Source organism: Salvelinus fontinalis, chromosome 23, assembly GCF_029448725.1.
Source record: "Salvelinus fontinalis isolate EN_2023a chromosome 23, ASM2944872v1, whole genome shotgun sequence".
Classification (NCBI taxonomy): domain Eukaryota; kingdom Metazoa; phylum Chordata; class Actinopteri; order Salmoniformes; family Salmonidae; genus Salvelinus; species Salvelinus fontinalis.
In genome coordinates this window covers 17,283,868-17,308,801 of record NC_074687.1, presented here as the reverse complement: position 1 = coordinate 17,308,801, position 24,934 = coordinate 17,283,868, and the positions used below count along the sequence as shown (strand labels likewise).

At 44.2% G+C, this 24,934-nt stretch overlaps 2 protein-coding genes across 3 annotated transcripts in view; one reads left to right on the top strand and one right to left on the bottom strand.

The window, feature by feature from the left end:
• Nucleotides 1-3,429: 3,429 nt before the first annotated feature.
• Nucleotides 3,430-24,934, bottom strand: part of gtf2f2b (general transcription factor IIF, polypeptide 2b) — a 40,462-nt gene continuing 18,957 nt past the window's right edge. For both annotated transcript variants that reach the window (XM_055878084.1, XM_055878085.1), the window contains 4 exons: nucleotides 13,188-13,269; nucleotides 6,999-7,098; nucleotides 6,683-6,826; nucleotides 3,430-3,910 (listed from right to left, as the gene is read on the bottom strand). In XM_055878084.1, coding sequence (XP_055734059.1) covers nucleotides 3,782-3,910; nucleotides 6,683-6,826; nucleotides 6,999-7,098; nucleotides 13,188-13,269 — 455 coding nt within the window. In that variant the 3' untranslated portion in view covers nucleotides 3,430-3,781. The remainder of the gene's footprint in view (nucleotides 3,911-6,682; nucleotides 6,827-6,998; nucleotides 7,099-13,187; nucleotides 13,270-24,934) is intronic.
• Nucleotides 21,860-23,596, top strand: LOC129820944 (BTB/POZ domain-containing protein KCTD4-like). The gene has a single exon (XM_055878086.1). The coding sequence runs from the start codon at nucleotides 22,082-22,084 to the stop codon at nucleotides 22,850-22,852; it is 771 nt and encodes a 256-aa protein (XP_055734061.1). The 5' UTR covers nucleotides 21,860-22,081; the 3' UTR covers nucleotides 22,853-23,596.

Sequence of the window (24,934 nt, the reverse complement as noted above, 5' to 3'; positions counted from 1 at the left end):
GCTAGAGTGAGATGGAACAAGGACATCCTTGTCGGCCAAACCCTCCTCTAGCCTGGACGACGCTGGGCCAATTGTACGCCGCCCCATGGGTCGCGGCCGGCTGCGAGAGACCCTGGACTCAAACCAGGATCTCTAGTGGCACAGCTAGCAACTAGACCTTAGACCACTGTGCCACTCGGGAGGCCACAATAAGGTGTTTGACAGTATTGAGACCCAACCACTGAGTGACTCAGCACTCACTCTCCTCCCTTCCCTCCCCCCCTATCTTCCTCCGGTCCTCCCTGTCCTCCCTTCAGATGGTCAGTAGAACATTGATGACTCTTTGCTGGGGGCGAATGCGTCGGCAGAAGTGCAGGCTGACGTCTGTGAGTCCAGCACGGTCAGTGGAGTGGACATCGTCCTCAACCACAAACTGCAAGAGACATCCTTCCCCAAGGACTCATACAAGGGATATATCAAGGACTACATGAAGATGTGAGTGTGTTAGTAAGGGGTGTATGTGTGATGTTAGGTTAGCCCTATCAGTCCCCCTTTGCACCCTGCAAAGCTGTAATTGTACATTTTTAGAAGTCACTATTTGAAATGAAATAAAGTTGAAGGTGTGTGTGTGCACATGATCAAGGCTAAGCTGGAGGAGAACAACCCAGATGGAGTGAAGCCCTTCATGACTGGAGCTCAGGAGGAGATCAAGATGATCATGGGCAAGATGAAGAACTACCAGGTAACCAACTACATTTACATTTAAGTCATTTAGCAGACGCTCAAACTACATCTACTACTGCCTAATAGCCCAGTCAATTACACATGTTCTACCCGAGCTTGCTGGGTATTCCTAGACTTGAGGAGAACCTGGGGTGTATTCATTACGCCGATTCTCTTTCCCACATTTGTGTTTATCTTCTTGTTTCTGTTTCCCCAATCTCTCCACCCCTCACTCTACCCTCCTGCTCCCACCTCACTCTACCCTCCTGCTCCCACCTCACTCTAGCCTCCTGCTCCCACCTCACTCTCCACCCCTCACTCTACCCTCCTGCTCCCACCTCACTCTCCACCCCTCACTCTACCCTCCTGCTCCCACCTCACTCTCCACCCCTCACTCTAGCCTCCTGCTCCCACCTCACTCTACCCTCCTGCTCCCACCTCACTCTCCACCCCTCACTCTACCCTCCTGCTCCCACCTCACTCTTCACCCCTCACTCTACCCTTCTGCTCCCACCTCACTCTACCCTCCTGCTCCCACCTCACTCTCCATCCTCCCTCCCACTGTAGTTTTTTATTTTACAGGTGAGTCTATGAACCCAGATTGTATGGTTGGTCTGCTGGACATCCGTAAGGACGGCATCACTCCCTTCAAAGATGGCCTGGAGATGGAGAAATGCGCGAGACCCTTTAGGTCAGTCTACTAGTGTAATAATAACACTTGTTATAACCAGTCTACTTGTGTTATAACCACTGTCCTTCTTCCTCTCTTTCATAGTAATACACAGGTCTCAGAACTTTGTTTCTATTAGCTGCTGCATCTCACCTGACCCACGACCAGGGACCAACCAGACGACAACCCTGCATTACGTTTGGAATGGAAGTATTGTATGATGCCCAAACCAAGTCATGTCTATGGGGTTGACAGAAGTTGTGCTGTGACAGTGTTACGGTATTGAACTTATTGATTATGGTGTTCAACTTTGAGTATTGCAGTGTTCTGTTAACAGGTACTTCCTGAATATACCAATCAGAACATTCAGATATAAATGTATAGAGTAGAGCAGATATGCTTCTGTCATGCAGAATACACAATATGTTACATTTCTATCTGGGACATTCTATATGTCACACAGTTTGCTGCGGGGTGATTTTTTAAACTTTGCGAAGACAATGTTTCAGTCCACTTATTGGTTATTCATTAATGAGTTATTATTGTTGATTAACTCTCAGGCCTACATTTGCTTGGTTTACAGTTACATTAGATGTGACACCCTTACTAAAAGTAGTGGGATAGCTTAGGACTTCCTGATTTGAGTTGTACAAAATAAAACACTGGATAAAACCTACACAAATGTAGTGTTATTTTGTCAGAAAATGTAGATGCAACAGTCATTAGATTCATCAAATATCTTTTGATGTTACACCATTGGCCTTTTTCTTGAATAAATACACTACATGACCAAAAAATATGTGGACACCTGCTCGTTGAACATCTCATTCCAAAATCATGGGCATTAATAAAGAGTTGGTCCCCCTTTGCTGCTATAACAGACCCCACTCTTCTGGGAAGGCATTCCACTAGATGTTGGAACATTGCTGTAGGGACTTGCTTCCATTCAGCCACAAGCATTATTGCGGCCAGGCACTGATGTTGGGCAAATAGGCCTGACTCACAGTCAGCGTTCCAATTCATCCTAAAGGTGTTCAATGGGGTTGAGGTCAGAGCTCTGTGCAGGCCAGTCAAGTTCTTCCACACCAATCTCGACAAACCATTTCCGTATGGACCTCGCTTTGTGCACATAAGGCATTGTCATGCTGAAACAGGAAAGGGCCTTCCCCAAACTGTTGCTACAAAGTTGGAAGCAGAGAATCGTATAGAATGTCATTGTATACTATAGCGTTAAGATTTCCCTTCACTGGAACTAAGGGACCTAGTCCAAACCATGAAAAACAGCCCCAGACCATTATTCCTCCTCCACCAAACTTTACAGTTGGCAGTATGCACTGGGGCAGGTAGCGTTCTAGCATCCACCAAACCCAGATTCGTCCGTCGGACTGCCAGATGGTGAAGCGTGATTCATCACTCCAGAGAACGCATTTCCACTGCTCCAGAGTCCAATGGCGGCAAGCTTTACACCAGTCCAGCCGACGCTTGGTATTCCGCATGGTGATCTTAGGCTTGTGTGCAGCTGCTTGGCCATGGAAGCCCATTTCATGAAGCTCCCGATGAACAGTTCTTGAGCTGAAGTTGCTTCCAGAGGCAGTATGGAACTCTGTAGTGAGCGTTGCAACCGAGGACAGACGATTTTTACGCGCTGCACACTTCAGCACTCAGCAGTCCTGTTCTGTGAGCTTATGTGACCTATCACTTCGCGGCTAAGCCGTTGCTGCTCCTAGATGTATCCACTTCGCAATAACAGTACTTAACAATTGACTGGGTCCGCTCTAGCAGGGCAGAAATTTGACAAACTGACTTGTTGGAAAGGTGGCATCCTATGACGGTGCCACGTTAAAAAAAAGTCAGAGCTCTTCAATAAGGCCATTCTACTGTCAATGTTTGTCAGTGGAGATTGTATGGAGATTGTGTGTTCCATTTCATACACCTGTCAGCAACGGGTGTGGCTGAAATGTCCGAATCCACTCATTTGTATGCATGTATCTGTGTGTAGTTTCCCTCAAAAGCTTGTTCTGTCACATTCATTGAAAGAAAATGTCAAATATTCCGAAACCGGTAGTTACATTATTTTATAAATGATTTACAAATGATAGTGCAAAGTTTCAGCGTCTGTAAGTAGTGAAGAAAAAAAATATTACAATTTCTATAAGCTGCACCAAACGACATAGAAAAGAACCCATCCAAAAGAGTGTTGCTTTAAGGCAAGTGTTTCACACAGTCTGGTTCATAGTGCAAGATCCCCACACACCATCCTACCAACAGATGATAAAGGGTAGACCCTTTGTGATCATGTAGTTTTGGGTAGCAGTTTTATATGAAGTGAAAGACAAAAGAACAAAGACTTCCGTGATGGTAGGCCCCCAGGTCAATGTCTGTATCCCAGACAGGGTGCTCTGTTCTGGGCTAGTCACTCTTTATCTCCTCCTCTCCTCCCTGGTAGTGGCGGTACTCTGGCTTCAGTTCCCAGGTACTCTTGTGCGTCCCTTTAGCGTTGTACACTCCTATCTCCCTCAGAATCTCCTTCAAGTAGGTCTACAGGAAACACACAGACAAACATCTCTCAGAATCTCCTTCAAGTAGGTCTACAGGAAACACACAGACAAACATCTCTCAGAATCTCCTTCAAGTAGGTCTACAGGAAACACACAGACAAACATCTCTCAGAATCTCCTTCAAGTAGGTCTACAGGAAACACACAGACAAACATCTCTCAGAATCTCCTTCAAGTAGGTCTACAGGAAACACACAGACAAACATCTCTCAGAATCTCCTTCAAGTAGGTCTACAGGAAACACACAGACAAACATCTCTCAGAATCTCCTTCAAGTAGGTCTACAGGAAACACACAGACAAACATCTCTCAGAATCTCCTTCAAGTAGGTCTACAGGAAACACACAGACAACCATCTCTCAGAATCTCCTTCAAGTAGGTCTACAGGAAACACACAGACAAACATCTCTCAGAATCTCCTTCAAGTAGGTCTACAGGAAACACACAGACAACCATCTCTCAGAATCTCCTTCAAGTAGGTCTACAGGAAACACACAGACAAACATCTCTCAGAATCTCCTTTATATATGTCTATAGGAGAGAGGCTCTTTCTACAGTACCCATTTTCACACAGCTACAGCCTGCACCCTTACTCTGAAAACTAGAAGCATCTACCAGTGAGGCGAGTCTACCTGTTATTCTTATTGTCAAAAGCCATTTGTTGTAGTTGATAATGTCCACCAGATGTCAATAGTGGGTAATGGTTGACATTCCTCCAGATACAGGTCTACAGTATGTGTTCTGATTCTGTTCAACTTATTATGGTATGACTAATCAGGCCTCAGGTTACTATAGTTCACTCTAACAAGCTGTTCTCCCTGTGAAGCACCCTGGAGAAGGTTACAGTGGTGGAGCGTAATCGATCCTGGAGAGAGAGGGTTACAGTGGTGGAGCGTAATCGATCCTGGAGAGAGAGGGTTACAGTGGTGGAGCGTAATCTATCTTGGAGAGAGAGGGTTACAGTGGTGGAGCGTAATCTATCTTGGAGAGAGAGGGTTACAGTGGTGGAGCGTAATCTATCTTGGAGAGAGAGGGTTACAGTGGTGGAGCGTAATCTATCTTGGAGAGAGAGGGTTACAGTGGTGGAGCGTAATCGATCCTGGAGAGAGAGGGTTACAGTGGTGGAGCGTAATCTATCTTGGAGAGAGAGGGTTACAGTGGTGGAGCGTAATCTATCTTGGAGAGAGAGGGTTACAGTGGTGGAGCGTAATCGATCCTGGAGAGAGAGGGTTACAGTGGTGGAGCGTAATCGATCCTGGAGAGAGAGGGTTACAGTGGTGGAGCGTAATCGATCCTGGAGAGAGAGGGTTACAGTGGTGGAGCGTAATCTATCTTGGAGAGAGAGGGTTACAGTGGTGGAGCGTAATCGATCCTGGAGAGAGAGGGTTACAGTGGTGGAGCGTAATCTATCTTGGAGAGAGAGGGTTACAGTGGTGGAGCGTAATCTATCCTGAGAGAGAGGGTTACAGTGGTGGAGCGTAATCGATCCTGGAGAGAGAGGGTTACAGTGGTGGAGCGTAATCGATCCTGGAGAGAGAGGGTTACAGTGGTGGAGCGTAATCGATCCTGGAGAGAGAGGGTTACAGTGGTGGAGCGTAATCGATCCTGGAGAGAGAGGGTTACAGTGGTGGAGCGTAATCGATCCTGGAGAGAGAGGGTTACAGTAGTGGAGTGTAATCTATCTTGGAGAGAGAGGGTTACAGTGGTGGAGTGTAATCGATCATGGAGAGAGAGGGTTACAGTGGTGGAGCGTAATCTATCTTGGAGAGAGAGGGTTACAGTGGTGGAGTGTAATCGATCTTGGAGAGAGAGGGTTACAGTGGTGGAGCGTAATCGATCCTGGAGAGAGAGGGTTACAGTGGTGGAGCGTAATCTATCTTGGAGAGAGAGGGTTACAGTGGTGGAGCGTAATCGATCCTGGAGAGAGAGGGTTACAGTGGTGGAGCGTAATCTATCTTGGAGAGAGAGGGTTACAGTGGTGGAGCGTAATCTATCTTGGAGAGAGAGGGTTACAGTGGTGGAGCGTAATCGATCCTGGAGAGAGAGGGTTACAGTGGTGGAGCGTAATCGATCCTGGAGAGAGAGGGTTACAGTGGTGGAGCGTAATCGATCCTGGAGAGAGAGGGTTACAGTGGTGGAGCGTAATCTATCTTGGAGAGAGAGGGTTACAGTGGTGGAGCGTAATCGATCCTGGAGAGAGAGGGTTACAGTGGTGGAGCGTAATCTATCTTGGAGAGAGAGGGTTACAGTGGTGGAGCGTAATCTATCCTGAGAGAGAGGGTTACAGTGGTGGAGCGTAATCGATCCTGGAGAGAGAGGGTTACAGTGGTGGAGCGTAATCGATCCTGGAGAGAGAGGGTTACAGTGGTGGAGCGTAATCGATCCTGGAGAGAGAGGGTTACAGTGGTGGAGCGTAATCGATCCTGGAGAGAGAGGGTTACAGTGGTGGAGCGTAATCGATCCTGGAGAGAGAGGGTTACAGTAGTGGAGTGTAATCTATCTTGGAGAGAGAGGGTTACAGTGGTGGAGTGTAATCGATCATGGAGAGAGAGGGTTACAGTGGTGGAGCGTAATCTATCTTGGAGAGAGAGGGTTACAGTGGTGGAGTGTAATCGATCTTGGAGAGAGAGGGTTACAGTGGTGGAGCGTAATCGATCTCGGAAGGCTGAGCAGAACCGCTCGCAGCGCATACTCGCTTATGGTAATGAAATCAGACAGGACAGTGAACAGGTTGCTGTTTGTGTGTGACTAACCACAGGTTGCTTGGTGACCTCCACCAGGTCTTTGATGTTGTAGTACTGGTGTTTCTCAAAGGCGGAGAAGAGCATGTCCATCACCTGCTGTCTGTCTGCCCTCACCATCCTACCTTCAGCCTTCTTCTTCTTCTCATACTCTACCTACACAAAACAACCCACGGAAAACCCACACAGGGACAAGGAGGGAGCATGGTAGAAGTGCACGTTACAGTTCCAACTGTGTATTGATTAAACACTACAAAGATATGGAACCTTCAGGAGCATGCAAGCAGACACACACCGATTTTAACATGTGACATGGTAGTGTTCTTACATTAGCAACATGGTTGGCTACAGGCTTGAAGTTGTTGGTGACAGCCCTGTCCATCTGCTCGGTCAGACGCTGGGGCTTGGTAGACACCTCAATCTGTAATCTAAGGAGAGGAGAATACATTCTAGAACACTGTCACAGAACTGTTTGAGAGAACCTGAGAAATGATTCAAATGAATGAAGATATAGGGTCTCATTGAGAGAAGCAACCCAGTGGGCAGAGCAGTGAATAGAACAAAAGGCAGAACAATAGCATCCACTATGCTGTACAATGGTTGAATAACGCATATAGCCATTTAGTATAATGTACAGTACTGGCACTGCTGTGCACAGAGACACCAAGGCAGACATGCATGTGCTCAAACACACAGGGAGAGGCTCTACCCAAAATTACAATCAACTAATTGCACCATTACCGCAAAAATGGAAGAAGCACGTTAAAGGGGGAAAAGTAAAGAACTTGTCGGTATATCAGTTTAATGTAAAGGAACAATATTATTATTATTTTATTTTTATTTTTTACAGCTGTGCCATATAGATGGCAAAATAGTTAGGACGAGATTTTTGATGTACCAATTCCATGCCACATGGTTTATGAACTGATACGCAAAATGACACTGATCTCAAAAAGTAGAATATTTCAATTTAAATGATTATAAAAAAATCTTGCAACCAATAGAATGTATATACAGTTGATGTCGGAAGTTTACATACACCTTAGCAAAATACATTTAAACTCAATTTCACAATTCCTGACCTTTAATCCTAGTAAAAATTCCCTGTCTTAGGTCAGTTAGGGTCACCACTTTATTTTAAGAATGTGAAATGTCAGAATAATAGTAGAGAGAATGATTTATTTCAGATTTTATTTCTTTCATCACATTCCCAGTGGGTCAGAAGTTTACATACACTCAATTAGTATTTGGTAGCGTTGCCTTTAAATGGTTTAACTTAGGCCAAAGTTTCGGGTAGCCTTCCACAATAAGTTGGGTGAATTTTGGCCCATTCCTCTTGACAGAGCTAGGGTAACTGAGTCAGGTTTGTAGGCCTCCTTGCTCGCACACGCTTTTTCAGTTCTGCCCACAAATTTTCTATAGAATTGAGGTCAGGGCTTTGTGATGGCCACTCCAATACCTTGACTTTGTTGTCCTTAAGCCATTTTGACACAACTTTGGAAGTATGCTTGGGGTCATTGTCCATTTGGAAGACCCATTTGCGTCCAAGCTTTAACTTCCTGACTGATATCTTGAGATGTTGCTTCAATATATCCACATAATTTTCCTTTCCTCATGATGCCATCTATTTTGTGAAGTGCACCAGTCCCTCCTGCAGCAAAGCACCCCCACAACATGATGCTGAAACCACCATGCTTCACAGTTGGGATGGTGTTCTTCAGCTTGCAAGCATCCCCCTTTTCCCTCCAAACATAATGGTCATTATGGCCAAACAGTTCTATTTTTGTTTCATCAGACCAGAGGACATTTCTCCAAAAAGTACAATCTTCGTCCCCATGTGCAGTTGCAAACCGTAGTCTGGCTTTTTTATGGTGGTTTTGGAGCAGTGGCTTCTTCCTTGCGGAGCAGCCTTTCAGGTTATGTCGATATAGGACTCGTTTTACTGTGGATATAGATACTTTTGTACCTGTTTCCTCCGGCATCTTCACAAGGTCCTTTGCTGTTGTTCTGGGATTAATTTGCACTTTTCTTCTCTAGGAGACAGACCTTCCTGAGCGGTATGACGGCTGCGTGGTCCCATGGTGTTTATACTTGTGTACTATTGTTTGTACAGATGAACGTGGTACCTTCAGGCGTTTGGAAATTGCTCCCAATGATGAACCAATGTTGTGGATGACTAGAATTTTTTTCTGAGTTCTTGGCTGATTTCTTTTGATTTTCCCATGATGTCAAGCAAAGAGGCACTGAGTTTGAAGTTAGGCCTTGAAACACATCCAGAGGTACACCTCCAACTGACTCAAATGATGTCAATTAGCCTACCAGAAGCTTCTAAAGCCATTACATTTACTAGAATTTTCCAAGCTGTTTAAAGACACAGTTAACTTAGTGGTTGTCAACTTCTGACCCACTGGAATTGTGATACAGTGCATTATAAATGAAATAATCTGTCTGTAAACAATTGTTGGAAAAATTACTTATGTCATGCACAAAGTAGATGTCCTAACTAACTTGACAAAACTATAGTTAGTTAACAAGAAATTTGTGGAGTTGAAAAACGAGTTAAGGACTCCAACCTAAGTGTATGTAAACTTCCGACTTGAACTGTATATGGGGGATACAACCATCCCAGCTCTGCAGATTTTGCTGCGAAGAGACAATCCTTAAAATAATTTGTTTTGGTGCTGTCCATATGTAGCTTTTTTTTGGTCACAGGTCCAGGAATGGCTGAAGAATTGCAACATTTACCTGGAGCGAACTGCAAATTGCACTGCTGGGTGATTTGAAAAGTCATAGTCAATCGATCAATAATAATAATACTCTTAGCAAAAATGTTATCTTTAATTTACAATCTGTAGAAACTATAAGAATAGAAAGGTTCAGAACATTTGTGAAACATCACAGCACAGTTGAAAAATATATGGCAAATAGAAATACAAACTGGATGGTGTTAAGAGATAGATGGTAGGGGTTGAGCTGAAGGGTGGGAATAAAAACAACAAGATAACTATTGTAAAATATACTGTGTCCATAAAATGTATATAGGTTCACTTTTGAGAGACAGCACAGTTAAAAATATATGGCAAATAGAAATCAAACTGGATGGTCTTCGGAGATAGATGGAAGGGGTTGAGGGTAGCTGAAGGATGGTATTAAAAACAAACAAAACATAACTGTAAAATACATATGGTATGTATAAGCTTAAGAGTTGTTGTCCATTAGTTTACTCCAATTAGGGTAGGGTTAGGGGAAAATAATAAAGGAAAATATATATTTTTTATAATCATTTATATATACAGTGCCTTTGGAAAGTAATCAGACCACTTGACTTTTCCCACATTTTGTTACATTACAGACTTAGTCTAAAATTGATTAAATGTTTCCCCCCCCTCATCAATCTACACACAATAATCCATAAAAAACATTTTTTTTATTTAATTTTTGCTAATTTATAAAAAGTAAAAACCTGAAATAATGCATTTGAGTCCATCAGTTGAGTTGTGACAAGGTAGGCCTGGTATACAGAAGATGGCCCTATTTGGTAAAAAAACAAGTCCATATTATGACAAAAACAGCTCAAATAAGCAAAAATAAAACAGTCCATCATTACTTTAAGACATTAAGGTTAGTCAATCCGTAACATTAAGAACTTTGAAAGTGTCTTCAAGTGCAGTTGCAAAATCCATCAAGCGCTATGACGAAACTGGCTCTCATGAAGACCGTCACAGGAAAGGAAGACCCAGAGTTACATTACAGTTACCAGCCTCAGAAATTGCAGCCCAAAATAAATGCTTCACAGAGATCAAGTAACAGACATCTCAACATCAACTGTTCAGAGGAGACTGCGTGAATCAGGCCTTCATGGTTGAATTGCTGCAAAGAAACCACTACTAAAGGACACCAATAACAATTAGAGACTTTCTTGGGCCAAGAAACTCTCAGCAATGTACATTAGACCAGTGGAAATCTGTCCTTTGGTCTGATGTGTCCAAATTTGAGATTTTTGGTTCCAATCGTGTGTCTTTGTGAGACGCAGAGTAGGTGAACGGATGATCTCCGCATGTGTGGTTCCTACCGTGAAGCATGGCGGAGGTGGTGTGATGTGTGGGGGTGCTTTAATGGTAACACCGTCTGTGATTTGTTTAGAATTCAAGGCACACTTAACCAGCATAGTTACCACAGCATTCTGCAGTGATACGCCATCCCATCTGGTTTGCGCTTAGTGGGACTATCATTTGTTTTTCAATAGGACAATGACCCAAAATACCTCCAGGCTGTGTAAGGGCCATTTGACCAAGAAGGAGAGTGATGGATTGCTGCATCAGATGTCCTGGCCTCCACAATCACTCGACCTTAACCCATTTGAGATGGTTTAGGATGAGTTGGACCGTGGAGTGAAGGAAAAGCAGCCAACAAGTGCTCAGCATATGTGGGAAAGACTGTTGGAAAAGCATTCCTCATGAAGCTGGTTGAGAGAATGCCAAGACTGTGCACAGCTGTCATCAAGGCAAAGGGTGGCTACTTTGAAGAATCTCATTTGTTAAACACTTTTTTGGTTACTACATGATTCCATATGTGTTCTTTTATAGTTGATGTCTTAACTATTATTCTACAATGTAGAACATCGTGAAAATAAAGAAAAACAATTGAATGAGTAGGTGTCCAAACTTTTGCCTGGTACTGCAAAAATATATATATAAATAAATATTATATATATATAAATAAATATGGAGGATTGGAAATGCAGACAATTACATTGACGGAAGCTACACTCTATCTGCAATATTAAAGCTGATCTACCCCCTAATACATAAAAAAAAAAAAAAAAAAAATTGCATACAGGAGAGAGAATAGTTGCCATAGCACACAAGGAACAGTTGCTATAGCAATCCCTGCCAACCTCTGCTACCATAAAACTGAATTGAGAACGGTTATACACCATTATTAGATATTCTCTTGGAGTTCGCTATGACTACTGTTTCTCCCACATCTACTAATCTCACTCAGAAATGAAGCCAGGAGAAATAGCCTATTGGTGATGCTTTATTTTACTGTCACCTAATTACAGTACCAGTCAAAAGTTTGGACACACATTCTCATTCAAGGGTTTTTCTTTATTTTTTCACTATTTTCTACATTGTAAAACAATAGTGAAGACATAACTATGAAATAACATATGAAATCATGTAGTTAGCAAAAGTGTTAAACAAATCAAAATGTATTTTATATATTTGAGATTCTTCAAAGTAGCCACCGTTTACCTTGATGACAGCTTTGCACACTCTTGGCATTCTCTCAACCAGCTTCACGTGGAATGCTTTAACAACAGTCTTGAAGGAGTTCCCACATATGCTGAGCACTTGTTCACAGCTTTTCCTTCACTCTGCGGTGCAACTCATCCCAAACCATCTCAAATTGGGTTGACATTGGGTGATTGTGGAGGCCAGGTCAGCTGACGCAGCACTCCATCACTCTCCGGCTTGGTCAAACAGTCCTTACACAACCTGTAGGTGTGCCTTGAATTCTAAATCAATCACAGACAGTGTCATTAGCAAAGCACCCCTACACCTCCTCCTCCATGCTTCATGGTGGGAACCACACTTGCAGAGATCATCTGTTAACCTACTTTGCATCTCACAAAGACACGGCGGTTGGAACCAAAAATCGCAAATTTGGACTCATACCAAAGGACAGATTTCCACCAGTCTAATATCCATTGCTCATGTTTCTTGGCCCAAGCAAGCCTCTTCTTATTGGTGTCCTTTAGTAGTGGTTTCTTTGCAGCAATTCGATCATGAAGGCCTGATTCACGCAGTCTCCTCTGAACAGTTGATGTTGAGATGTGTCTGTTACTTGAACTCTGTGAAGCAATTTCTGAGGCTGGTAACTCTGAGGCTTCTTTTCCTGTGGCGGTCCTCATGAGAGCCAGTTTCATCATAGCGCTTGATGGATTTTGCAACTGCACTTGAAGAAACTTTCAAAGGTCTTGAAATTTTACGGATTGAATGACCTTCATGTCTTAAAGTAATAATGGACTATTGTTTCTCTTTGCTTATTTGAGCTGTTCTTGCCAAAATATGTACTTGGTCTTTTACCAAATAGGGCCATCTTCTGTATACCACCCGTACCTTGTCACAACACAACTGATTGGCTCAAATGCATTAAGGAAAGAAATTCCACAAAGGAACTTTTAACAAGGCACACCTGTTAATTGAAATGCATTCCAGGTGACTACCTCATGAAGCTGGTTGAGAGAATGCCAAGAGTGTGCAAAGCTGTCATCAAGGCAAAGGGAGCCTACTTTGAAGAATCTCAAAGTAAAAGTATTTTTCATTTGTTTTAACACCTTTTTGGTTACTACATGATTCCATGTGTGTTATTTTATAGTTGTTATGTCTTCACTATTATTCTACAATGTAGAAAATAGTACAAATATATAAAAACCCTGAAATGAGTAGATGTGTCCAAACTTTTGACTGGTACTGTATATTGAAATTGTATTGAATTTTGTTTCACTCACTTCTTCAGTTTCATATAGTTTTCATTGACGGCTGGTCTGCACTCCGCTCTCTGTACCACCATGCCCTCCAGACTGATCTTATCTGAAACAAAGACCATACGTTTCCTTTAAGGACCCACACACATCAATAGCAGAATGCTGTTTTAAATCACAGTGTATTCTTTCTTTCAATACAACAGGCCTAAAAGTGTTATTTAATATCCTTCAGCACCGTACTAAACATGCAGCCCAAATTATATTTGACTGAACTGAATCACTTGACTGAATCAGTAGAGAAACAGGTGAAATAGGTGGCACCACCCAAGCTGAGTACTCCACAGCCAACACTACACATCTCCACCAACTGCCACTGGACTGCCCATCAACAGCTTGCCATTTCAAAATGTAGTGATTCATCTATTTGGCGTTTTCTTTGTCATTGTGTGTGTGTGTGTGTGTGTGTGTGTGTGTGTGTGTGTGTGTGTGTAACTATCCTTGTGGGTACCAGAAGTCCTCACAAGGATAGTAAAACAAGAAAAATTCATACAAATAGCGAGGCATAGTTTTAGGGTATGGGGTTAAGGTTAGGCTTAAGGTTACGGTTAAGAAAAATTGGATTTAGGATGGGAATCAATTCTTTGGTCCCCACAAGGATAGCAAAACAAAATTGTGTGTCTGTGTGTGTGTGTGTGTCTAACAAGGGGGCCGGGATAGGTTCACACAATTTTATGGGACACTGTCATACAGAGATAAATAGTAGACTCTGTCCAGACTGTCCACAAACGCCAAAGAACAACCACTGAAGTCCAGTTGGTGTCCGTTTGTGTTTGTTGGCTAATCAGGTTTTGTTCTACTGAGAAAATGTCCAGTTGGCGTTTGTTGGTGCGATTAAAAATCTGTGCACTTTTACCAGGTGGCTACAGAGAAATCACATCACAGTCAGTCCAATGTCACAGATCTCACGCACTCACTAATATCCATTCCTCACCTTTTTCATGCATTATGTGCAATTATTGCACGATAAGGGCTGAAACACTTGTCGGCGCATCTCCATAACACACAAACGCATTTCTCAACTTCAGAGCAGCCTGCCTCCATCTCCCCCTCTAGTCACTCACAGGCCACTGGCTGGGATCATCTGAGTCAGGGCCGTATGAGAGAGAATAGTATACTGTAGATCTCCTCTCGATCTCATGTTCTCCATTCAAGGCTCCCTCTCTCTCTTCCAGTTCACTTTTTCAACCTATCCCCTACTCTATACCTCTCTCACCAGTCTGCTCATGCCTCTTCTCCTGTAGGGTTGTATAAGACTGGGACTGTTGAGGGTTTATGTCTGTTTAGTGTGGAATGAATTAGGATAAAACTTGCAGGTCCCAAGGGACACTGGTATGTAGGAGAGCAAAGCTGCACATGCAGAGATGGAGAGAGATGGAAGGAAGCAGAAAGAGAAGAGAACAGAATGAGAGGAGGAGGAGGAGGGCACAGTGAGAGGTGGAATGGCCACAGCATTTGTTGCTCAAGGCTGTCGTGCTAAGAGGGAGCGGAACGGGAGGAAAGAGAACGGGAGGAGAGAGAAGAGGAGAAAGAAGGGTGACAAGGTCAAGCTACCGCCCACTCATCTTCTCCCACCATCTCTAACCTCTTATCTGCTCTAAGGACCCTCCATCTAAAAAGCACACACACTCACCCCCCACTCCCACTGATATTCCCTAGACACCTCCCTCTGTATCTGAATATTCCAGGAGCCTTCAGATTTCTCAAGCCTCTGGTGAATTTCAGATAGACGCTAGACTACCAAAAACCCTCAGATAGAAAATTGGCTATGGGAGGAGGAATGTGTTAGTAAATTGCAGTATTCATCCTTGAGGGGACAGAACAGCGAGAGGGGACAGAACAGCGAGAGGGGACAGAACAGGAGAGAGAAAGAAAGAAAGAAAGGAGAGCGAGAACCTGCGAGGAAACCTGTTGACTAGATCGACTACTACTATCAGCCTGTGTACAGGAATCTTTCAGACCACCACGGTAGTCTCTAACCTTACGTCAAAAACAAACACCTTATGAACCTGCTCATTAATGTTGGCCCCATTGCGGTTTTTGTCCTATTGACAATCCACACCACACAACACAGCCTTGGAAAAGCAGTCAAACATGTCTCAATAGTGGAGGAGATGTAAGCTGACTGGATGCCCAAAGCCATCTCCCTGTGACTACCAGCTCTATAAATGACTTCCCATGTGGAGGGGGGGGGGGGGGGGGGTGTTAGGGACACTTAGATATGATGAGGATACGTAATATTATAGAACCACTAATCTCTCCACAGCCTGGTAGGGCTTTCAGAAGGGAGAGAGAAGACATCTTTATCAAGAATCTGTTGTGAGGGGTTATTCATTTACTTCATTACCTGTATCAAACCCACCGGAGGACATTTTCAGCACCGTTAGTGGAGATATTTGCTCAAATATAGCCAACATCAAAGTGTTTTGACATAGAGAACGCATGTGACTAATTGGGTTTGAACCCGGGTTGCCTGTACAGCCCTAAACCGTGTTAGCCTGCTGAGCTAAAGGCCAGGCATTAGCTTAGGGAGCCTAATGCAAGTCTACAGGTCTCAGGCAAGGTTACCTAACCACCTCTGCCACACACACAACATCTATGTTCCTCAAGGCTACTGTTGCTATGCCAGCTTCACTGCAGTTTGTGATATAACGTTACAGCTCTGACTTGGCCAGCAGCATTATGAATAACTCAACATCTTTAATGAATAGAGACAGTGATTTTACTGATGGGAATCCCCATTACTGCGCTCATTACTGCTCTCATTAAAAAGAAAAAGAAATCAAATAGATTCCGACATGATGTTGAACAATTATCTCAGGTAATGATGGTGCGATAGGGCTGGGAAGGAGCGCAGGCCACCCACCCACCCACCATCCCCTCTCCGCTGTTCCACTGCCTCATTTGCAATTCTAATGCGGGGATGATTCTATTAATCACATTATGATTAAAAAGCACCAGGATACGGTGGAGCCGCCTCGTTGATGGCCGATGTGTCACAGACGTCACCGTGGTGAGCCATCACTCTGGGATCATAGGCTCATTTGCTACGTTCAAGACAACTCGGAACCTCCCAATTAAAATTTTTAAGTTTTTTGCATAACGCTTCCTATTGGTTGATTCTGATACTCTGAGCTAAACCTTTCTTCAACGAGTTTAAGTCGAAAATGTCACCGTTACCGATTTACACACACACACACACACACACACACACACACACACACACACACACACACACACACACACACACACACACACAATTAACTGAATGGAAAGGTTTGTCAGACTGCCACACTGATTGTCCACTGGTACATTATTTAAGGGAGTGAGTGAATGGAAGTTGTGCCTCCACAGCAGAGAGTGGTATTCTATTGGATAGGTTGTCTTTCTGTCGAGAGTGTGTGGGGAATGTTCTACACCTGTATTCTGCGGTGATTGCTTGGTTTAATTTAATTTTGAACACCAGCATACACACACCAGAGCCTTCTGTATAACTACAGCTCCATCAAACAGACTTCACACAGAGAAAAGACATCCCCCTTTTTAGATACACACAACCTGACATCGATGTCACTGTTTACTTCAATTAGACTTCTGCCCCCAAGGGAGAGTATATGTGTGTGATAGATGAAGAAAGAGAGAAGAGGGGGTCCAGTAACATCACTGTCCGACTGACAGCCCATCACCTGCAGGACACACGCACTCCCTCTGTTTATCTCTCTCACTCTCCTCAGGGACCAAACTGTCAATAAACCCCCCCAAAGCCCCCCCCCCCGCCAAACCCACTTAAATACCATGAGTGACATGAGTATACATTGTCCAGGCAGTTTGTCACAGTCAGCCCATGTAGAAAGAGACACTGTACTTACTTTAGGTCATGTAGTGTATAATACAGTATGTGGACACCTGCTCGTTGAAAATCCAAAATCATGGGAATTAATATGGCGTTGGTCCCCCCCTTTGCTGCAATAACAGCCTCCACTCTTCTGGGAAGGCTTTCCACTAGATGTTGGAACATTGCTGCGGGGACTTGCTTCCATTCAGCCACAAGAGCATTAGTGAGGTCAGGCACTGATGTTGGGCGATTAGGCCTGGCTCTCAGTCGGCATTCAAATTCATCCCAAAAGGTGTTTGATTGGGTTGAGGTCAGAGCTCTGTGCAGGCCAGTCAAGCTCTTCCACACAGATCTCGACAAACCATTTCTGTATAGACCTTGGTTTGTGCATAGGGCATTGTCATGCTGAAACAGGAAGGTCCCTCCCCAAACTGTTGCTACAAAGTTGGAAGCACAGAAACATCTAGAATGTCATTGCATGCTGTAGCGTTAAGATTTCCCTTCACTGGATCTAAGGGGCCTAGCCCTAACCACGAAAATCAACCCCAGACCTATATTTCTCCACCAAACTTTACAGTTGGCACTATGCATTGGGGCAGGTAGCGTTCTCCTGGCATCCGCCAAACCCATATTCGCTTGCCCGACTGCCAGATGGTGAAGCGTGATTCATCACTCCAGAGAACGCTATCCACTGCTCCAGAGTCCAATGGCGGCAAGCTTTACACCACTCCAGCCGATGCTTGGCATTGCGCATGGTGATCTTAGGCTTGTGTGTTGTCGCTCCTAGACGTTTCCCCTCCACAATAACAGCACTTACAGTTGACCGGGGCAGCTCTAGCAGAGCAGAAATTTGAGAAACTGACTTGTTGGAAAGGTTGCATCCTATGACAGTGCAACGTTAAAAGTCACTGAGCTCTTCAAGACCATCATAAGACCATCATACTGCCAATGTTTGTCTATGGAGATCGCATGGCGGTGTGCTCAATTTTATACACCTGTCACCAATAGGTAGGGGTGCAAAGGGTCGGAAACTTTCCGGTAAATTTCCCCGGCAATTTTCCATGGGAAGTTAAGTCCGGGAATTTGGGGAATTTTGCTTAAATTCATCCAAAAAGTTAGCTCATAACAGTGAACCTTTTTTTGTGGGATACACAAGGCAATTCTAGGCCTTGTGGCATATTTTGGTTAAACTATCCCCAATTCAATGGAATTGCAACCCTCTGCATGCACAGCGCACTCTTCCATCACATGTACAGTTGATTCTCAAGCTCTTGCACACTAATGAGATGCTATTGAGCCCACACTATTACACTGTCTGAACCAAGGACTACATGCTTTCTGGTAAGTTTTGATTACAATACTGGGTGGGGTGAATATATTTTATAGGACATATATGATTTTTTGTTGACTAGTAAATAGTAGCCTACAGCAAAGTGTGTTTAAATAATTTCTAACTTGTTAACAATTTCTGCTAATTAGTTTTTGCTACCATTTGGGTTTTAGCTTTTGAGCCTGCTAACTGAGGAGTGTTAATTCACCTGTTTCCATACATGTTTCATTTTAAAACATTTATCTTACAAAGGACTTGTTTAATCTAACTGCTTAGCTATTTATCTGTACATGGAATTGTATTTGGGTTTTTTTTACATTTTTTTTTCTAATCTTTATAGGAAAATTCAACGGGCACTATCTGATATGTGGAGACATTTCACTGCAGCTAATGTAGAAGGAAAAGCTGTGTACATCTGCAAATACTGTGCCAAATCATATGTCAAGAATGCAGAATCATCTGGCCAAATGCATAAAGTTCCCTCAGAGCTCACAACAAGCAACATCTGACAAAAGTCCCTCTACTTCTAATCGAGGTGAAAATTATGAATCAGACACCTTATTAATAGCAACAGCTCATGGTCCTCCTGGAATCAGAGTTTTTTTTGACTCAATGGGGAACGTAGTCAGAGAAATGCTGATGAATGTCTTGCTTGAGCTGTGTACGCAACTGGTTCACCTCTGATGCTCACAGGCAATGTGTATTGGAAGAGATTTCTGAATGTTCTTCGCCCAGCATACACCCCTCCAACCAGACATGCTTTATCTACTCATTTGCTGGATGCAGAGTTCAACAGAGGTCAAGTGAAGGTCAAGCAAATCATAGAGAAAGCAGACTGTGTTGCAATCATCTCTGATGGGTGGTCGAATGTTTGTGGGCAAGGAATAATTAACTACATCATCTCCACCCCACAACCAGTATTCTACAAGAGCACAGACACATCGGTCTCTACATTGCAGATGAGCTAAAGGCAGTCATCAATGACCTTGGACCACAGAAGGTATTTGCACTGGTGACAGACAATGCTGCAAACATGAAGGCTGCTTGGTCTAAAGTGGAAGAGTCCTACCCTCACATCACACCCATTGGCTGTGCTGCTCATGCATTGAATCTGTTCCTCAAGGACATCATGGCACTGAAAACAATGGATACACTCTACAAAAGAGCCAGGGAAATGGTTAGGTATGTGAAGGGTCATCACGTTATAGCAGCAATCTACCTCACCAAGCAATGTGAGAAGAATACGAGCACCACATTGAAGCTGCCCAGCAACAACCGTTGGGGTGGTGTTGTCATCATGTTTGACAGTCTCCTGGAGGGAAAGGAGTCTCTCCAAGAAATGGCCATAACACAGTCTGCCGATATGGACAGCCCCATCAAGAGGATCCTCCTGGATGATGTATTTTGGGAGAGAGTGGTAAGCAGCCTGAAACCTATAGCAGTAGCCATTGCACAGATTGAGGGAGACAATGCCATCCTGTCTGATGTTCCGATTCTGCTTTCAAATGTAAGAGAAGAAATCTGTACCTCCCTGCCCACTTCACTGTTGCTCCAAGCAGAGGTAACTGCAGTTCTGAAACAGATCAAAAAGTGTTTAGACTTCTGCCTGAAGCCCATACATGCCGCAGCGTACATGTTGGACCCCAAGTATGCTGGCAAGAGCATCCTGTCTGGTGCAGAGATCAACAAGGCCTATGGTGTCATCACTAACGTATCTCACCACCTTGGCCTGGTTGAGGGCAAGGTTATTGGCAGTCTGGCAAAGTACACTTCCAAGCAAGGGATTTGGGATGGAGATGCAATATGGCAGTCGTGCCAACATATCAACCACCTGGTGGAAGGGCCTTTGTGGATCTGAGGCTCTTTCCCCTGTTGCCTCCATCATCCTCCAAATCCCATCAACATCAGCCGCCTCAGAGCGCAACTGATCCTTGTTTGGGAACACACACACACACCAAAGCACACAACAGGCTGACCAATACAAGGGTTAAAAAATTGGTGGCCATCTGGGCAAATTTGAGGCTTTTTGAGCCTGACAACGAGCCATCCTCAACAAGGTTGTTAAGTGACAGTGAAGATGAGGCCTCAGAGTCTGATGTTCAAGAGGTGGACATTGAACAGGTCCAGGGAGAAGACATGGAAGCCTGAGAGGAAAACAACCAAAGCTTTAGTTTCTAGACCATCATTTTTCAGATGTTGAAAACGTTTTTGGGAAATGCGATGGATCATTGGGGATTATTCAATATTCCCTTTTGTTGTTGTTCAGTGAAATCAACCCATGTGAAGAGTCAACTCAATTAAAGTTTAATTCGTAACTAAATTGTTTTTTAAAATGTATTTATATTGGAAGGATTTAATAATTTGCAATTATGTCTACTTATGATAAGGTAAAAGGTTTATGTTTGTCTCCATATGATAAATATATCCAATGCAAAAAACATAACATTTAAATGGTATTAATATTAATTTGCATTATTTCCGTTAATTCCCATATATTCCCGTTAATTCCCACAGAAAGTTTCCACCTCTGAATATTCCCCAAAATGTGCGGAAGCTAACACTACAAGTCTATGACCATAATAATAAACAAGCCTCGGTCTTCCTTATAGAGCAGTAACAGAGACCGTTGGCATAGAAACAGAGACATGACACTCGGTTTAGACCCAATTACCTTCCAGTCAACTGGATACAAGGAAGATGTGGACAAATCAAAGACCCTGCCTGCATTCACCAGTAATTGGGTTGTGCCCACAAAAACCCACAGGGAGATCTTAACCAACTGTACGCAATCTTGGAGAAATCAGGCCATCTGCCCATTTATCCCCATCACACTGCCAGCGAATGTGCCCACCATGCTGCCAGTAATGCCACCCTGAACAAAGCTGTAAACATAGTCTAACATATATCTGACTGCAGTGTCTCTATAACAGAGATACTGCCACCACCCCTCTCTCAGTCTAGGGGTTGGGGAGAGAGGTTTGTTATCCAAGTTCCCAGCCACGACAACATCATGTGTGTGTGTTGGTAGGAGGTTGGTGTGTATCTTCAAGCGTATATAGAGCGTGTGTGTTCACGGCCACCTTTGCTCTCACGTGCAGAAGCACAGCTTAGGAACCTTTCCATCAGCGAGAGGAGAGGGCTAATTATGAAGACAGGGAGAGAGAGAGGAGTAGAGAGAGATGGAAGACAGAGAGAGGGGGGCTGGATGAGAGGTGGGAAGAGGGAAGATGGAGAGAAATAGAAAAAGAGAGAGGGTGGAAGAAAAGATGGGGATGAGAGGAAGGAGAGAGAGGGGAAAGAGAAGACAGGGAGATTTAGAGAGGAAGAGACAGAGGGGCAAGGAGTGCACCTGCCACTTTCTACTCTGTTGTTTTCTCTCTCTCTAAAGCACACACACTCTCTCCTCCCACCCTATGATGGAGGATGGCACTGGCACCCTCTCTTCCTCCAACACAGAGAGAGAGAGAGAGAGCGAGAGAGTGAGGGAGGGATGTAAGAGGGAGGAGAGAGAGACAAGTAGAGGCAGACTCATTCTGTTACCAGTGCGCTCTGCACACCTCTCTATGCCAGTACCTCTCCGTGACGCTCCCATACACTAACACACACACACACACTTTGTTACTGCACGCTACACACTTATCCTGAGGACACACACACACTGACAAAAAGACTGTGCGGTTGTTGAGCGGGAGCGGCATGGAATGGAACCTCAGAAGGATGGACAGTGAACTGAGACAGATCAACCCAGACCTGCTGCAGCCTAGCAAGAGCATCAAGAAGCCCTCCTCAGGCACCATCACTCTCAACGTGGGGGGCTTTCTCTATGCCGCACACCGCACCACCCTCAGCCGCCACCAGGGGTCAGTGTTGGAGGAGCTGGCCAGCGGCAGGAAGCCCATCCAGCACACTGACTCCATGGGCAACCCCTTCATCGACCGTGACGGCCCCGTGTTCAGACACATCCTCAACTTCCTGCGGACCGGAGACCTGCAGCTGCCTGATGACTTCCGAGAGGTGGGCCTTCTGAGAGGAGAAGCAGAGTTCTACCGCCTCAGTGGATTGGTGGAGGCCATTTCAGAGTGGGAGGGGATGCGGGCGGCGCAACGGGAGCCCGCCTTCCTGGAGGTGACTGACGAGAGGTCGCAGGGCTTCAAGGTGTACTGCAGCGACCCCTCCTTCATCGACAAGATCAAAGGGCGCCTGGTTCAGATCTCAAAGAGCCGGCTGGACGGCTTCCCAGAGGAGTTTGAGGTGTCGTCCAACGTGATCCAGTTCCGCCACTTCATCAAGTCGGACCCTGGCTCCAGGCTGGTGCTGAAACAGGACAGTACCTTCCTGTGTACCCTGGAGTGTCTGAAGCTAGAGACGGTGATGCTGGCCCTGAAGGCTGGCTTCTCTCTAATCAGCTCTCTGGACAGCAGCAAGGGATCTGTGGTGGCCGCAGAGGCTCTGCACTTTGTCAAGTAAGAGAGGGTGGTGAGAGGCAGGGAAGAGGGATCAGGAAGGGAATGAACAGGGAGGTGGATAGAGAGGGGAAGACTGGGAGAGAGGGGGGCAGGTACAGTAGGTAGTGAGGGAGACGAAGGGATGAGGGAAGGAGAAAGGTGTCTGATTCCAGATTGACCCCTAGCCCCTAGATTGAAACTGATGCAGGACAGTCATTTCTCTGCACTTTGTCTGGAGTCCAACCTCAGAGAGTCAAGAGAGAGCATCCACCTCCTTGACCAACCTCACTGCTGCAGGACAGAACACAACACAACCTCTCAGAGGCTCAGTCTCCTACTGAATTACGCATATAATAGCTGCTTTTTCCATCCAGCTGCTTCCCCGTCAAACTAGCCTTAGTGCACCGAGAGGTATTACAGTGTGTGTTTTCGGTTGCTGTGTTTTGAGTTGAGTTGTGTGACCAAGCCTTTCTCTGGATTCTGAGGGGAGAGGTACAGTTGAACACTGTACTGACTGACTGACTGTTGCTGATCATTAGACAGAAAAACTATTGTTTTATTGCAGCAACTTGTCTGACTAGATGGAAGGGAGGTCAGTGTGAATGCCCTGCAGCAGAGAAGCACAGAGTTTAGACCCAAAGGTTCAAATCTAGCATGACACCAACATTGTGATTGTAAGTGCTGTGAGTGAGTAAGTGACAATGTGTGTTCTTTTGGATATGTGAATGTTTTGTTTCACACAAAATAAAAGTAATGAATATCGGCATGATTATATTATCTCATATTTTCCACAAGTCATGCTGGCATTTGTGTCTACTCTACTATATACAGTACAAGGAGAGTTGTATATCATATTTAATTGCATCAACATTATGACAGTTCATTAAGGCAGACAGACAGCTTCAATAGAATAGACTGGGAACTAATGTATCAGACGTAGAACTATAATAGAGTTAGCAACTTAGAAAGTCAGCTCAGTGTACTGGAACATGCATCAGTGCCCAACATCCCAACGCAGTAACCTCAAACCAAACCCTCAACAGACATGCAGTGTTTTGACATACAGATGTACGATCTTAATTTGATCACCATTGCAGAACTTTCCTTCAATTCAGGAAAAGTAAAACATGCAGTGTATTTGAGGCTTTAAAAAAAGCTTCTGAAGTTTATAATTTCCACTTTGAAATTTCAGACTTGATTTATCCTTAAGAAAAATGTATCAACCCCTACAAAAATGTAAATGATTTATAATCCATATAATAATTCACATTTCCTGTTTCTGAAGGATTATTTTCCTGCTGTAGCAAACTGGCTCAAATTAAGATCCTACATCTGTAATGTAATAACCTACCTGAAAGGATCATAATCAAATCTGAATTCCTATATTAAATCTCTTTTCCCATTTCGCTACATTTATACTTTTTTAAATTTAACTGGGCAAGTCAGTTAAGAACAAATTCTTATTTACAATGATGTCCTACCCCGGCCAAACCTGGATGACGCTGGGCCAATTGTGCACCACCAATGGGACTCCCAATGACGGCTGGACCGGATACAGCCTGGACTCGAACCAGGGACTGTAATGATGCCTCTTGCACTGAGATGCAGTGCTTTAGACCGCTGCGCCACTCGGGAGCACCATGTTATAAGCCAACATTTCATATAGGAAGTGATCACTGGTAAGTGAGGTCAGTGATGGACAGTTGTGCTGGTGTCTTCATCCCAGGGTCTCTGGGACTTATGCTCCCCAGACCGTGGAGACTATTGATATTTTAAGAAGTGGGTCAGGAAGGCAGTTCAATAAACGCTGCTCTCTTCCCTCAAGGTGTACCTCTTTTTACAGAAATATACCTTTTAAATGTGTAGTACTATCCATTTTTTCACTATGCATTTAGGCAATATACTACATTCCACAACAAGACTAAACATATTGAATCAATAATTGTGTAGTTATTTCCCAAAACTCTGCTAAAGAGGTTGTTGTTGAGCAGTGGGTCCAGTATTCCATTAAATGTTTGTACCGAGTACTGGTGGTAGAGTATGATACGGTGCACCTCTGACTAAGCAGACACGTTTCCTTTAGTTTGGTCTTAAACAGAGTTCC

Bases quoted from the DNA above. Each gene is read 5' to 3' on its own strand.
- LOC129820944 (XM_055878086.1), top strand. From the start codon at position 22,082: ATGGAATGGAACCTCAGAAGGATGGACAGTGAACTGAGACAGATCAAC.